The sequence below is a fragment of the Anolis carolinensis genome, chromosome 3, assembly GCF_035594765.1.
Source record: "Anolis carolinensis isolate JA03-04 chromosome 3, rAnoCar3.1.pri, whole genome shotgun sequence".
Classification (NCBI taxonomy): Eukaryota; Metazoa; Chordata; class Lepidosauria; order Squamata; family Dactyloidae; genus Anolis; species Anolis carolinensis.
The window spans coordinates 3,332,166-3,349,874 of NC_085843.1; the positions used below are offsets into that span (position 1 = coordinate 3,332,166).

The 17,709-nt window shown below is 41.5% G+C and overlaps 1 protein-coding gene across 1 annotated transcript in view; it reads left to right on the forward strand.

Annotated features, from left to right (window-relative positions):
- Positions 1-12,984: 12,984 nt before the first annotated feature.
- Positions 12,985-17,709, forward strand: part of arrb1 (arrestin beta 1) — a 182,961-nt gene continuing 178,236 nt past the window's right edge. Inside the window, exon 1 of the mRNA XM_062974415.1 lies at positions 12,985-13,291. Coding sequence (XP_062830485.1) covers positions 13,272-13,291 — 20 coding nt within the window. The 5' untranslated portion in view covers positions 12,985-13,271. The remainder of the gene's footprint in view (positions 13,292-17,709) is intronic.

Consider the following 17,709-nt stretch of genomic DNA (forward strand, 5'->3'; position numbering starts at 1 on the left):
GCTAGGAGACCAAGTGGGCGGAGCTTAGCCTTCTAACTGGCAGCAATTGGATAAAAGCAATTATTCCTCTCTCTCTAATTAGGACTTTGTTTTTCTTTTCTTTTTGTTGTATCAACCGAGAGGCGTGGATGATGGGTTGTGTTGTCAAATTTCGAGGTTGGGGGGCCTGTAGTTTTGTTGTTTTGTGGGTCGCCGTGATGCCATCACTCTTTTATATATATAGATTGCATGTACATTAAATAAATATTATTTGTAAGCCAGTCTGAGTCCCCTTCGGGGTGAGAAGGGCGGGATATAAATGTAGTAAATAAATGAACAAATAAATAAACAGAGTTGTAGTTCACCTACACCCAGAGCACACTATGAACCCAAACAATGATGGATCTCGACCAAACCTGGAATGCAGACCCGAAATACCCACATTTGAATACTGGTGTGTTTTGAGGTGAATTGGCCTGGACATTTTGGAGTTGTAGGTACTGGGATTTATAGTTCACCTGCAAGATACTCTGAACTCCACCAAAGATGGAATTAGACCACTCTTGGCACACAGAGCTCCCATGACCAGGAAAAAATACTGGAGGTCTTTGGGGAAAATTCACCTTGATTTGAGGGAGTTGTAGTTCACCTCCATCCAGAGCGCACTATGAACCCAAACAATGATGGATCTGGACCAAACTTGGCACACAGACCTGATATGCCGAAATTTGATGACTGAAGGGGTTTGAGAGGAACGGACCTTCCTTTCTGGGAGTTGTAGTTCACCCACAACCAGGGAAATTGTGACCGCCACCCATGATGGACCTGGACCAAACTTGGCACACAGAACCCCCAAGACTTAACTCAATCTACTGGAGGGGTTTGAAGGGACTGGCTCACCATAGTGGGAGTTGTAGTTTACTCTCCAGCCAGAGAGCACATTTACTTACTTATGCGATCCCTCGTAGTTCGAGGATGATGGTCCTCCGTCTTCGCTATCTAGGGGATGGATCTGTAGATGGCTGAAGAGACCTATTCTTGATCTGCATGTTCTCCCTTCCGCAGTGAGGACATCAGTTTCCAGACGGAAGGCGGTCCCGGTCAGGGTTGGCTTGACGCTCCTTCCTCTTGGCACGTTTCTCCCTTAAGCCCTCCATTCGTGCCTCTTTGAACTCCGCAGCACTGCTGGTCACAGCTGACCTCCAATTAGAGCGCTCAAAGGCCAGGGCTTCCGAGTTCTCAGTGTCTATTTTTAAATTATTATTATTATTATTATTATTATTATTAAACTTTATTTGTACCCCGCTAGCATCTCCCGAAGGACCCGATGCGGCTTACAAAGGCCAAGGCCTCAACACACAATATAACAATACAAAACAAAAGGCAAATTAAAAACAATTAAAACAGTATAAACAACAAGCAATAAACAATACGCTAAAACACAATAAAACTGGGCCAGGCCAGAGTAATGGGTACAAGATTAAAAGTGCTGATGTGACAGGTGATATATAAGGCTTCTAGGGCAAGTGCAGAGTGCGATATACGATCTTGGTTCTAATAAAGTGCTTATGGGACTTGGAATTGGAGATTTCCTATTAATCTGGGAAGGCACATTGGAACAGCCAGGTCTTCAAGTTCTTTCTGAAGACTGCCAATGTCGGGGCCTGTCTGAGATCCTTGGGGAGGGTGTTCCAGAGTCGGGGGGCCACCATGGAGAAGGCCCTGTCTCGTGTCCCCACCAACCGCGCTTGCGACGCAGGCGGGATCACGAGCAGGGCCTCTCCAGATGACCCAAGTGAACGCGTGGGTTCGTAGACGGAGATGCGGTCACGGAGGTAGGATGGTCCCAAACCGTTTAGGGCTTTGTAGGTAAGCACCTGCACCTTGAATTGGGCTCGGAAAATAAATGGCAGCCAGTGGAGCTCCTTGAACAGGAGGGTTGACCTCTCTCTGGAAGGGGCCCCAGTTAACATCCTGGCTGCCGCTCGTTGGACCAGTTGGAACTTCCGAGCCGTTTTCAAGGGCAGCCCCACGTAGAGCGCATTACATAGTTTTTAAGGTTGGCTTTAAGCCCATCTTTCAATCTCTTTTCCTGCCCACCAATATTACGTTTCCCGTTCTTGAGTTCGGAGTAGAGCAACTGCTTTGGGAGACGGTGATCTTTGGGCATTCGGACAACGTTGTGATGCCTCATGGGCCTTGTAGTCCTGTTCCTGGTACTATCATGGCAGATGAAGATGAAAACATGGGGTTTTCGCCGGTTCAACAAGAGCCGGAGTCCCTTCACCTGCCGGATGTTGATGTTTGCCCTCAAGAATTCAGTAAACCAGGCCTTGGGCAGTACTCCCCTCCGTTTCCCAGGAAGGAATCTTATTCTAGAGACAGAGGAGTTAGAAAAGCTAATCGGAGAAGTCTAAGAACCGCTGCCAAACAACTGGCTGATTAGGTCTGCTTCCCTTGGGAAATTCTAAGGAGTAATGCATCTGGACAGAGTGGGTTTCGCTTCTCGTTCTCTAGGGAAAGAGATTGTTGGCGGGAAAACGAGACCCAATATAGGGGTTTGGCGCAAGAGATTCTTTGCGGAGTCAATTGATCAGCTTCAGGAGAGAGATCGTGTGTGGACTTCGTAATCCCAGTTCCTTGCTTCCCGGATCATGTTTTCGAGCCTTGCCTTGCAGTTTAACCACGGACCCTGTTCCACGCTTCACGTTTTGCCTTGTTTCTAGTCACGGACCTAGTCAAGAATCAAGTTTATTTCCAGCCTTGCTGTCAAGCTTCATTGGACTTCTAAGACTCTGACATTTCCCCACACTATTGCTTGGCAAGAGTGTGTGTTTCGGTCAAGTGGATTAAAACTTTGAACTCTAATATCATTTATTGGACAATACATTTTTGGACTATATTTGACCTCTTTTGAAAGGTCTGTTTCTGAACTATATTCTTCACTTGTTTTTATTGCTTTTATATATTTCTTTAATAAAGATATTAGATAGAGACTGGCCTCTGTGTAGGGTTATTGGTGCCCAGCAGCCAGGGTTCTGACAAACGTGGCCTTCAGTCCAGCGGAGTTGATGGCGTAGGAGCATGGCTTCAATGCTGGTGGTCTTTGCTTCCTCAAGCACGCTGACATTTGTCCGCCTGTCTTCCCAAGAGATTTGCAGGATTTTCCTGAGGCAACGCTGATGGAAACGCTCCAGGAGTTTGGTGTGACGTCTATAGACCGTCCACGTTTCGCAGGCGTAGAGCAGGGTTGGGAGGGGAATGGCTTTATAAACAAGCACCTTGGTATCTCTACGGATGTCCCAGTTTTCATTCGGAAAAATGCTGCACTCGCAGAGCTCAGGCGGTGTTGTATTTCAGTGTCGATGTTGACTTTTGTGGAGAGGTGGCTGCCAAGGGAGCGGAAATGGTCAACGTTTTCTAATGTGACACCGTTAAGCTGTATTCCTGGCATTGCAGAGGGATGAGCTGGTGCCTGTTGGAAGAGCACTTTGGTTTTCTCGATGTTCAGTGAGAGGCCGAGCTTCTCGTCTGCTTCTGCGAAGGTGTTTAGAGTGGCTTGTAGGTCTTCTTCTGAGTGCGCACAGACTACGTTGTCATCAGCATATTGGAGTTCTATAACAGATGCTGTGGTGACCTTGGTTTTGGCTCTCAGTCTGCTGAGGTTGAATAGCTTGCCATCTGTCTGATGGATTATTTCCACTCCGGTGGGAAGCTTCCCATCAACAAGGTGAAGTATCATAGCGATGAAGATGGAAAATAAGGTCGGGGCAATAACACATCCCTGCTTGACACCTGATTCCACCTTAAATGGGTCACTTTGGGAGCCGTTGCTGTCCAAGACTGTTGCCATCATGTCATCATGGAGGAGCCGCGGGATGTTCACGAATTTGTCAGGGCACCCGGTTTTTTGGAGGATGGTCCAGAGAGCGCTGCGATTCGCTGTGTCGAATGCCTTTGCAAGGTCAATGAATGCCATGGACAGAGGTTGGTTTTGTTCCCTGCATTTTTCTTGGAGCTGTTGAGCCGTGAAGATCACGTCCACTGTTCCTCTGGAGGGACGGAAACTGTTGTGGGATTCCCACCCACCCATGATGTACCCAGAGCAAACTTGCCCAATAGAACAACCTTTAAGTCCTTTTTTTTAAAATTTATTTTTTATTAAAGGTTTTATACACAGTAGGTTAAAAAGGAAAAAAGAGAAAAGAAAGGAAGGAGGGGGAAAAAAAACACACGGAAAGAAAAATATGGGTAGGGGGGTGGGGGAATTTGTCAGTCTTCCATCCTCGTCACTTCGGTATGGTTTGCTATTTAATTCCATTCTTCATGTAGTCCTGGGTGGATTTATTTTTTTATGTCTATTTATACCGATCAAAGTTTGTTATTCTATAAGTTTGCTCTATAAATTAATTCTTTTTCATTTGTTGCTTATATTCTTTGTAGCGTGAGCAGTCCGTACGTTTCATTGGCTTCCCTTTGTGTTGTCTAATCAAAAAGGTTAATGAATCCATATCATATATTTCATCCATTTTTGTGAGCCACTCTTCAATGCTTGGTATAACTTGTATTTTCCAATATTTCGCGAATAAAATTCTTGCCGCTGTATTCATATACGTGAGCAAGATGTCTTCATTTCTATTAAGGTTCATGTCTTTGTTGGTTATTCCTAGGAGGTAATATTCTGGTTTTAAAGGAAATGTCTTTTTTAATATTTTCTGAGTCTCAGTGTGTATTAATTTCCAGAATTTCTGAGTCTCCTCGCATGACCACCATACATGGTAGAAAGAGCCAACCTGGTTTCTGCACTTCCAACATTTATTTTGGACATTTGGATACATTAGGCCTAATTTTTTCGGTGTAATGTACCACCTGTGAAAGATTTTTAACCAATTTTCTTTCAAGTCTGTCGCGTAGGTGTAATTTAATTTAACGTTCCAAATTTGTTCCCATTCCTCGAATTTGATTTGTCTTCCAATATTCCTGGCCCATTTTATCATACATGCCTTAACTGTTTCAGTCTCTGTTGACCAGGGGTCCTCAAACTTTTTAAGCCGGGGGCCGGTCCACAATCCTTCAGACTGTTGAGGGGCCGGATTATCATTTGAAAAAAAATACAAACAAATTCCGATGCACACTGCACATGTCTTATCTGTAGTGCAAAAACAACAACAACAACAATGAAAGAACAATCCAATATTTAAAAATAAAAACAATTTTAACCAACATACATTTATCAGGATTTCAATGGGAAGTGTGGTCCTGCTTCTGGCCAATGAGATAGTCAAATTAATTAGGGTTGTTGTTGTTGTTGTTGTTGTTGTTGTTGTGTGCCTTCAAGTCATTTCAGACTTTGGGTGAGTCTAAGTCTAAAATTTATTTTTTTATTTACTGCATTTATTTACTACATTTGTATCACACCCTTCTCACCCCAAAGCGGACTCAGAGTGGCTTACAAATTATATGTACATACAATATATTATATTACTAGCAATAGCACAATATTAGCATTATATATTACTATATTGAACGATACCACTATACTGTAATATTATTAGTAATATTATATGTAATATAGAATATATAATTATTATTATATGGTATTATTATTAGTGTTATATTAGTTGTTCTTTTTTTCCCAACCTTTAAGTCCTGATGGAGTTTCGGGGGGTTAACCTGGCCTGATGTGAGTTGTAGTTCACCCACAACCTTACGCATTTTGTACAATTTAAACACTGACTTTTCCAAACAACCTCTTTCAAGCGCATTGACTGCCGAAGGAGAGGTATAAATAACATAATACTCCATTTGAAGAATAAATCAGCCTTACAGGAGCTGTACATTGATCTCCTAACCCCCTGAAGAGCCTCTTGGGACAAATTCCTTATATCTTATTTATTTAAAGCTTTCTTTTTCAGCTCTGCTTTACCGCTGGAAATCTTCCCAGAAGGGCAGGCAGATCAAGAAAAGCCGAGGCAGGAACCCACAAGTGCAGCCGTTCCCAAGGAACATTCCCCACCCAATGGCACCATGAGGACTAGAGCCTTAGCAGCTCTATTTAGAGTACTGTATATACTCGAGTATAAGCCTACTTTTTAAGCCCTCTTTTTAAGACTGAAAAAACCCCCCTCGGCTTATACTCGGGTGAGCGTCCTGGTCGGCTTATATTTGGGTCAGCTTATACTCGAGAATATATGGTACATGTATTATTTTTCTCTGTTATTATTGGTATTATTACATATATTATTTTTCTCTATTATTATTGGTATTATTACATTTATTATTATTATTGTTGCAACATTTATTTTACTCTATTATTATTATTATTAATATATTTATTATTCCACTTGGATATTATTATTATTACTAGCTGTGCCCAGCCACACATTGCTGTGGCAAAGTGGTGGTGGTATTGGTTAAAAAATGTTGTGTAATTTTTATTTGACATTATTTGCATTTTTTATTAATTTTATTGTAAGTTATATTTTTATTTATTATATTTTATTATTTTCTTGTATTATTTTTAATTATTTTCTGTTATTATAGTATTTTATTGTATTAATTTTTTAGTGTTTTTTTTTGGGGGGGGGGTTGCTAGGAGACCAAGTTGGAGGAGCTTAGCCTTCTAACTGGCAGCAATTGGATAAAAGCAATTATTCCTCTCTCTCTAATTGGGACTTTATTTTTCTTTTCTTTTTGTTGTATCAACCTAGAGGCGTGGATGATGGGTTGTGTTGTCAAATTTCGAGGTTGGGGGGCCTGTAGTTTTGTTGTTTTGTGGGTTGCCGTGATGCCATCACTCTTTTATATATATAGATTGCATTTATTATTTTACTCTATTTATTATTACTTCTATTATTTTCCTGTATTTATTGTTATTATTATTACATGCATTATTTTACTCTATTATTATTAAAAGGATACATAAGCAGTTTAAGCACATTTACATTGAAGAAGATGAGAATAGTGATTGGATCAGAGTTGGACAGTCTTATCTTAAATTTGAGCTTTATGTTAATATTCAAAAACATTTAACCTACTGATGCCTCAATTAATGTAATTTTATTGGTATCTATTTTTATTTCTGAAATTTACCACCCTCGGCTTATACTGGAATCAATGGTTTCCCAGTTTTTTTGTGGTAAAATTAGGTGCCTTGGCTTATATTCGGGTTGGCTTATACTCGAGTATATACGCCGTATATACTCGAGTATAAGCCAACCCGAATATAAGCCGAGGCACCTAATTTTACCACGGTATATGATTCAGAGCTGGAATGTTTTGGTGGTTTTAAGATTGGACTACGACTCTGGAGTCTAGAGCCTGAATCTCTGGTCGGCCATGAACACCTACCAGGTGGGCTAAGGCATGAGTCACACTCTCTCAGCCTCAGAAGAAAGCAATGGCAGATCTCCTCTGTAGAAAATCCAGGTATGGTTGCCATAAACCATAAATAACTTGAGAGCACACAACAACCACAACATGCTTGGGCTGAACTTTTACAAATTCAGACTGAAACCCAAACTGGATTATAGCTCTGAAGTGCCAGAATCACTGAGTTGCTGTGAGTTTTTCAGGCTGTATGGCCATGTTCCAGCAGCATTATCTCCTGATGATTCACCTGCATCTGTGGCAAGTGACTGGGCTATGGCACAGCTGGACAAGTAGTGATTTATTGCAGCTGGTTAGTAGCCAGCTGCAATAAATCACTACTGACCAAGAAGTCATGAGTTCAAAGCCAGCCCGGACTGGAGTGAGCTCCCGACCATTAATAGTCTAGCTCACTGTGGTGTCGAAGGCTTTCATGGCCGGAATCACAGGGTTGTTGTGTGTTTTCCAGGCTGTATGGCCATGTTCCAGAAGTATTCTCTCCTAACATTTTGGCCTCATCTATGGCAGGCATCCTCAGAGGTTGTCAGGAGAGAATACTTCTGCAACATGGAAAACACACAACAATCCAGTCTAGCTTGCTGTGGACGTAAGCAGCTCAAAAGACAGTTGCCTCTGTCGAGTAGAAAATGTAGGTACCGCTTTATGCAGGGAGGCTAATTTAACTAATTTACGACACCATAAAACCTTCCAGCAGCATGTGGAAGAATGAGGAAGTTAAATTGCCTCTGTGTCTGTCTGTTGTGGTTCAGTCTGATGATGAAGAGGGATTTGGGTTCATGCAGGCTGACCAAAGCAATGCTGAGGAGAGAAATCTTGAAAGCTCTGATGCTGGAAATGTTGAAGGCTTTGGCTTTGAATTGTTATAGAGGCTGTAGGCTAGCAAGAAAGCAGAAACTAAGGGTGACCTTTCACAGGATTTAGAACACCAACAAGTTCCAGGTGTCTATGGCAGTGACTCAGAGGAGTCTTCCTTAGATAGAGATACAAGGTTAAAAGGTTCATCATCCCAGACATTCCCTTAGAATAGCTGGCAAATGCATGGGAACTCAAGGACAGAGAAATACTTTTTTGGCTTGTAAACATGGGTAAATACGGGAGAGACAGGGAAAGATTTCAGACGAAGCAACATTGATTTTTGGAAGCACATCTCCTGCCTTGTCTAAGCTCATGGAAAAGGATTCTCATTTATGTTCATGCCTGGAACCTGTGTTTTGGATTTTACTTTGTTACTTCCTTTGATTCCATGCCACAAGGTTTTCAAGAGTTCATGATCTTTGCAAAAATTAAATTTAAAAGCCTTTTACAAAGAAGAGGGGTGGACTGGATGGCCTTTGGGCATCCTTTCCAGCTCTAGGATCCTAGGTGGCGTGGAAAATTGAAAGGAGGGACATTAACAACGTTGGGATATATAGCTCAGAGAATATGAGACCTTGCAAAACTACAATGGCCAGGATTCCATAGCATTCTTTATTGGAGTACTAAGAATATTTATTTATTTATTTATTTATTTATTATTTAAATCATTATTATTATTACCCACTTCTCCTTGTGGCTTCAAACCATTCAAACATTGCAAAATTTTTATAAATACACATACAGTAGAGTCTCACTTATCCAACACTCACTTATCCAACGTTCTGGATTATCCAACACATTTTTGTAGTCAATGTTTTCAATACATCATGATATTTTGGTGCTAAAGTTGTAAATACAGTAATTACTACATAGCATTACTGCCTATTGAACTACTTTTTCTATCAAATTTGTTGTATAACATGATGTTTTGGTGCTTAATTTGTAAAATCATAACCTAATTTGATGTTTAATAGGCTTTTCCTTAATCCCTCCTTATTATCCAACATATTCGCTTATCCAAGGTTCTGCTGGCCCGTTTATGTTGGATAAGTGAGACACTACTGTATTAAAATGTAGTTCTATAAAAGATACATATTAAAACGTATTTCTATAAAATACATATTAAATACACAGGACAAAGATTAAAATAATATGGTCATTTAGGGCACATCTACACCGTCTGGCATCACTCGATCTACCAGAATAAAATCCAATGGAATCCTGGGAGTTGTAGTTTTGTGAGGAATTTCAAAACTCTTTCGCATGAAAGACCTTGTGCAACTACAAATCCCAAGATTTGTAGTCTTGAGCCCTAGCAGTTTAAGTATTAAAATTAAAGATGCACCCTTAATCAAGGTGCAATCCAATGAAGAAGGCTAAGAGAGTTGCCACTTTGCAAGATGTTACTGCCAAAGGATGAAGTTTGTCTCTCTAAACTAGAACTCCCAGGGTTGAGTCTCATTGAGGACGAGAAAAGCTGGATATAAATAAACATAATAATCATAATAATGATTAGTGTTCCTTCTTCCAAGATCCAGGCCTGCTTGCCATCCATCCAAAAAAGAGCGGTTTGCCCAAAGGCTAAAACCTTCTGGATAAAAGTGCATTCTGATATTGAGTGCATAATAAAAAGCAAAGTAACACTGAAACCAGAAACTTTTTATTGGGATTTTTAGACAAGCAAATGCCAAAACGCCAGGAAATAATCTTTTCGCCCATGATGACAGCAGCAAGGATTGAATATGTGAAACTATGGAAGCAACATAGAACACCAACACCAGATGAATAAAATGGATTACAAAAAATCTTTGAAATGGCTGAAATGGACAAATCAACTTTAATTCTGACAGGGGATGATGGGGTGCAGAGTGGATTCCAAAAATTCATCCTGGTCTCACCTCCTTTTCCAGACTGTCTTCCCATGTGGATAAACAGCACTGGTCAAACACACTCCAGCAGACGAGAGTTCGATTGAAAATCCAACGGCAATAAATCTTTATTTACATAACTATATACAAGTAGAACAAATCAGTCCTTTCTCCATGAGTGCTCTCGCCAAAGCAACTCACTCACACACTCAAGAAACTCCTCTGCATTCCACAGGACAAGAAGAAAGTCCTGGTCAAAACAAACTTGACCCCATTGGTCCTGTGATATGTCAATCATAGCAGGCTCTCATTAACTCCATAACTACTGGAATGCCTTGCCGAAAACTAACACATAAGGCATTTCTAATAACCCAGATTGATTTAACATTTCACAATACACAATACCCTGACAAATTCTACAACAAGATACAATAGAGTCTCGCTTATCCAACTTATCCAACGTTCTGGATTATCCAACGCAGTCTACCTCCTGCCTGGATCCACAGCTGTTTCTCTAGGCAGCAAGGACTGAACTTTTTATGGATTTAACTTTCAACAATGTTGTTACTATAAGTTCATTTTATTCAATTCTATCTTTATTTGTAGTCAGTTTGTTAGTAGCCAATGTTTGATAGTCAATGTTTTCAATAAGGTAGAGTCTCACTTATCCAACATAAACGGGCCGGCAGAATGTTGGATAAGCGAATATGTTGGATAATAAGGAGGGATTAAGGAAAAGCCTATTAAAGATCAAATTAGGTTATGATTTTACAAATTAAGCACCAAAACATCATGTTAGACAACACATTTGGCAGAAAAAGTAGTTCTATACACAGTAATGCTATGTAGTAATTACTGTATTTATGAATTTAGCACCAAAATATCACGATGTATTGAAAACATTGACTACAAAAATGCGTTGGATAATCCAGAACATTGGATAAGCGAGTGTTGGATAAGTGAGACTCTACTGTACACGGCAATGTTTTGGTGCTAAATTTGTAAATACGGTAATTACCGTGTACTGAACTGCTTTTTCTGTCGATTTGTTGTAAAACATGATGTGATTAATTTGTAAAATCATAACATAATTTGATGTTTAATAGGCTTTTCCTTAATCCCTCTTTATTATCCAACATTTTTGCTTATCCAATGTTCTGTCGGCCCGTTTATGTTGGATAAGTGAGACTACTGTAATACACAAAAACTGCAAGAAGAATGGAAACCTTTTATGCAATGCGCTTTACGTGGGGCTGCCTTTGAAGACAATCTGGAAGCTTCCATTAGTGCAAAGATCCACAGTCAAACTGTTTACAGAGATGGGTTCTAGGGAACATACGACCCACCTCTTAAATCAGCTCCAAAGCCTACCAATTTGCTTCCGGCCCCAATTCAAAGTGCAGGTTATCACCTACAAAGCCCTTAAATTGCCTCTGTTGTCTGTCTCTGTCTTGGTTCTATGTGTATATGGGCATTGAATGTTTGCCCTATGTGTGTATAATGTGATCCGCCCTGAGTCCCCTTCGGGGTGAGAAAGAAGGGCGGAATATAAATACTGAAAATAAATAAATCATCATCATCATCATCATCATCATCATTTAATCACTTATTAATCGCCCTCCATCCAAGATGCTCTAGGCGATTTACAAGATAAAATTGTAAGGGATGAAAACATACATACCAAATTGATAAAATTAACATAGATCAAAATAAAATAAAATTAAATAAATAAATACACAGTTTGGATCCAGCCTATTTATTTTATTTTATTTTATTTATTTACAGTATTTATATTCCGCCCTTCTTTCTCACCCTGAAGGGGACTCAGGGCGGGTCACATTGTACACATACACGGAAAATATTCAATGCCATATGAACATAGAGACAGAGACAGACACAGAGGCAATTTAACCTTCTCCAGCTTCCAGCTTCCTGAGGCGATGCTCGATTCCGGCCACAGGGGGAGCAGCTGCTTCATCATCCACTGTGACGTCGAGTCCTTGATGGATACTTCTTCATTCCAAACACTGCTGGATGTTTTTTATGGTGTCGTAAATTAGTTAATTTAAATTAGTTGCAGACCGAAAGGTCCCAGATTCAAACCCCGGAAGCGGCTTGAGCGCCCGCAGTTAGCTCCAGCTCCTGCCAACCTAGCAGTTCGAAAACATGCCAATGTGAGTAGATCAATAGGTACCGCTCCGGCGGGAAGGCAACGGCGTTCCATGCAGTCATGCTGGCCACATGACCTTGGAGGTGTCTATGGACAGTGCCGGCTCTTTGGCTTAGAAATGGAGATGAGCGCCAACCCCCTGAGTCAGACATGACTGGACTTTATCTTTTTAAAAATTAGTTAAATTAGCCTCCCCATGTAAGTGGTACCTAAATTTCCTACTTGATAGATGCAACTATCTTTCGGGTTGCTTAGGTCAACAATGAGCAGGGCTATTTTTATTTTTATTTTAATGGTCGAGTGCTCACTCCAACATGGGCTGGCCTCGAACTCATAGTGATTTATTGCAGCTGGCTACTAAACAGTGTGATGTTTCCCATCTTTTCCTTTTTAAAAAATAGTTTGAGTTAATTTTCCCCTCTTTTTTCGAGAACAAAATTATAAACTTAGAGGGGGGTTTTTTTGGGTTTTTTTGCAGAGAGAGGTTCACAATATTTGCAGAAATTTCCAAGAGAAAAATAAATAAGAGCATGCATCTGCAAAGAGAAGCTGCGCAGAAATGGCAGCTGATGCATTTCTCTCCCCAGGTCTTGCTTGCTTGAAGCCTCCTTCCCAAGAGGCGTGTGTATATATATATATATATTCATTCACACACACATACACACGTGAGCGTGACACGGGTCTAGGGGTTCGCGTGTCGGGTGGGAGGAGGCTGAGGCTCCTCGTGACGTGTGCGTGGACGGAGGAGGAGAGAAAAAGAAAGGAAGGAGGAAGGGAAGGAGGAGGAGGAGAAGAAGAAAGGAGGGTGCTTTTTTTGCAAGGCTGCCTCTGCTTCGTTTTGGAAAAGGAAGGAAAAAGGGACAATAATCCAAATCAAAGGGAGTGGGGGCATGAAGCAGCCGCCTCGTCGCCCGTGAAAAAGGAAGGAAGGAAGGAAGGAAGGAAGGAAAGGAGGAAAAGGAAGAGGAGGAGGAGGGCTTGCTCTGCTCGCCTCGTCGCCCTTCCCAGCCATGGGCGACAAAGGCACCCGGTGAGTCCCAATCCTGCAAAAATAAGAGGAGGAGGAGGATTGTGCTTTTGGCTCCATAACTTTGCATCCATTGATTAGAGTAGACCCATTGCATCCATGGGTCTTGCCCGAGTGTGGAAGGGAGGGAGGCTGTGCATCTCCTGACGATAAGGCATGCTTTGGTCCATCATTAGAGTATTCCCATTGGTTTGGTGGGATTTACTTGAGTGTAACAGCACAGGACAGCCATGGAATAGAGGTTGTGCATCTCTTCATGATCATACATGCTTTGGTCCATCATTAGAGTATTCCCATTGGTTTGGTGGGATTTACTTGAGTGTAACAGCACAGGACAGCCATGGAATAGAGTTGTGCATCTCTTGATGATCATACATGCTTTGGTCCATCATTAGAGTATTCCCATTGGTTTGGTGGGATTTACTTGAGTGTAACAGCACAGGACAGCCATGGAATAGAGGTTGTGCATCTCTTCATGATCATACATGCTTTGGTCCATCATTAGAGTATTCCCATTGGTTTGGTGGGATTTACTTGAGTGTAACAGCACAGGACAGCCATGGAATAGAGGTTGTGCATCTCTTCATGATCATACATGCTTTGGTCCATCATTAGAGTATTCCCATTGGTTTGGTGGGATTTACTTGAGTGTAACAGCACAGGACAGCCATGGAATAGAGGTTGTGCATCTCTTCATGATCATACATGCTTTGGTCCATCATTAGAGTATTCCCATTGGTTTGGTGGGATTTACTTGAGTGTAACAGCACAGGACAGCCATGGAATGGAGGTTGTGCATCTCTTCATGATCATACATGCTTTGGTCCATCATTAGAGTATTCCCATTGGTTTGGTGGGATTTACTTGAGTGTAAAAGCACAGGACAGCCATGGAATGGAGGTTGTGCATCTCTTCATGATCATACATGCTTTGGTCCATCATTAGAGTATTCCCATTGGTTTGGTGGGATTTACTTGAGTGTAACAGCACAGGACAGCCATGGAATAGAGGTTGTGCATCTCTTCATGATCATACATGCTTTGGTCCATCATTAGAGTATTCCCATTGGTTTGGTGGGATTTACTTGAGTGTAACAGCACAGGACAGCCATGGAATGGAGGTTGTGCATCTCTTCATGATCATACATGCTTTGGTCCATCATTAGAGTATTCCCATTGGTTTGGTGGGATTTACTTGAGTGTAACAGCACAGGACAGCCATGGAATAGAGGTTGTGCATCTCTTCATGATCATACATGCTTTGGTCCATCATTAGAGTATTCCCATTGGTTTGGTGGGATTTACTTGAGTGTAACAGCACAGGACAGCCATGGAATAGAGGTTGTGCATCTCTTCATGATCATACATGCTTTGGTCCATCATTAGAGTATTCCCATTGGTTTGGTGGGATTTACTTGAGTGTAACAGCACAGGACAGCCATGGAATAGAGGTTGTGCATCTCTTCATGATCATACATGCTTTGGTCCATCATTAGAGTATTCCCATTGGTTTGGTGGGATTTACTTGAGTGTAACAGCACAGGACAGCCATGGAATAGAGGTTGTGCATCTCTTCATGATCATACATGCTTTGGTCCATCATTAGAGTATTCCCATTGGTTTGGTGGGATTTACTTGAGTGTAACAGCACAGGACAGCCATGGAATGGAGGTTGTGCATCTCTTCATGATCATACATGCTTTGGTCCATCATTAGAGTATTCCCATTGGTTTGGTGGGATTTACTTGAGTGTAAAAGCACAGGACAGCCATGGAATAGAGGTTGTGCATCTCTTCATGATCATACATGCTTTGGTCCATCATTAGAGTATTCCCATTGGTTTGGTGGGATTTACTTGAGTGTAACAGCACAGGCCTGCCATGGAATAGAGTTGTGCATCTCTTGATGATCATACATGCTTTGGTCCATCATTAGAGTATTCCCATTGGTTTGGTGGGATTTACTTGAGTGTAACAGCACAGGACAGCCATGGAATGGAGGTTGTGCATCTCTTCATGATCATACATGCTTTGGTCCATCATTAGAGTATTCCCATTGGTTTGGTGGGATTTACTTGAGTGTAACAGCACAGGACAGCCATGGAATGGAGGTTGTGCATCTCTTCATGATCATACATGCTTTGGTCCATCATTAGAGCATTCCCATTGGTTTGGTGGGATTTACTTGAGTGTAACAGCACAGGCCTGCCATGGAATAGAGGTTGTGCATCTCTTGATGATCATACATGCTTTGGTCCATCATTAGAGTATTCCCATTGGTTTGGTGGGATTTACTTGAGTGTAAAAACACAGGACAGCCATGGAATGGAGGTTGTGCATCTCTTCATGATCATACATGCTTTGGTCCATCATTAGAGTATTCCCATTGGTTTGGTGGGATTTACTTGAGTGTAAAAGCACAGGACAGCCATGGAATGGAGGTTGTGCATCTCTTCATGATCATACATGCTTTGGTCCATCATTAGAGTATTCCCATTGGTTTGGTGGGATTTACTTGAGTGTAACAGCACAGGACAGCCATGGAATAGAGTTGTGCATCTCTTGATGATCATACATGCTTTGGTCCATCATTAGAGTATTCCCATTGGTTTGGTGGGATTTACTTGAGTGTAAAAACACAGGACAGCCATGGAATGGAGGTTGTGCATCTCTTCATGATCATACATGCTTTGGTCCATCATTAGAGTATTCCCATTGGTTTGGTGGGATTTACTTGAGTGTAACAGCACAGGCCTGCCATGGAATAGAGTTGTGCATCTCTTGATGATCATACATGCTTTGGTCCATCATTAGAGTATTCCCATTGGTTTGGTGGGATTTACTTGAGTGTAAAAGCACAGGACAGCCATGGAATAGAGGTTGTGCATCTCTTCATGATCATACATGCTTTGGTCCATCATTAGAGTATTCCCATTGGTTTGGTGGGATTTACTTGAGTGTAAAAACACAGGACAGCCATGGAATAGAGGTTGTGCATCTCTTCATGATCATACATGCTTTGGTCCATCATTAGAGTATTCCCATTGGTTTGGTGGGATTTACTTGAGTGTAACAGCACAGGACAGCCATGGAATAGAGGTTGTGCATCTCTTCATGATCATACATGCTTTGGTCCATCATTAGAGTATTCCCATTGGTTTGGTGGGATTTACTTGAGTGTAAAAGCACAGGACAGCCATGGAATGGAGGTTGTGCATCTCTTCATGATCATACATGCTTTGGTCCATCATTAGAGTATTCCCATTGGTTTGGTGGGATTTACTTGAGTGTAAAAGCACAGGACAGCCATGGAATGGAGGTTGTGCATCTCTTCATGATCATACATGCTTTGGTCCATCATTAGAGTATTCCCATTGGTTTGGTGGGATTTACTTGAGTGTAAAAGCACAGGACAGCCATGGAATGGAGGTTGTGCATCTCTTCATGATCATACATGCTTTGGTCCATCATTAGAGTATTCCCATTGGTTTGGTGGGATTTACTTGAGTGTAACAGCACAGGACAGCCATGGAATAGAGGTTGTGCATCTCTTCATGATCATACATGCTTTGGTCCATCATTAGAGTATTCCCATTGGTTTGGTGGGATTTACTTGAGTGTAACAGCACAGGACAGCCATGGAATGGAGGTTGTGCATCTCTTCATGATCATACATGCTTTGGTCCATCATTAGAGTATTCCCATTGGTTTGGTGGGATTTACTTGAGTGTAAAAGCACAGGACAGCCATGGAATAGAGGTTGTGCATCTCTTCATGATCATACATGCTTTGGTCCATCATTAGAGTATTCCCATTGGTTTGGTGGGATTTACTTGAGTGTAACAGCACAGGACAGCCATGGAATGGAGGTTGTGCATCTCTTCATGATCATACATGCTTTGGTCCATCATTAGAGTATTCCCATTGGTTTGGTGGGATTTACTTGAGTGTAAAAGCACAGGACAGCCATGGAATAGAGGTTGTGCATCTCTTCATGATCATACATGCTTTGGTCCATCATTAGAGTATTCCCATTGGTTTGGTGGGATTTACTTGAGTGTAACAGCACAGGCCTGCCATGGAATAGAGTTGTGCATCTCTTGATGATCATACATGCTTTGGTCCATCATTAGAGTATTCCCATTGGTTTGGTGGGATTTACTTGAGTGTAACAGCACAGGACAGCCATGGAATGGAGGTTGTGCATCTCTTCATGATCATACATGCTTTGGTCCATCATTAGAGTATTCCCATTGGTTTGGTGGGATTTACTTGAGTGTAACAGCACAGGACAGCCATGGAATGGAGGTTGTGCATCTCTTCATGATCATACATGCTTTGGTCCATCATTAGAGCATTCCCATTGGTTTGGTGGGATTTACTTGAGTGTAACAGCACAGGCCTGCCATGGAATAGAGGTTGT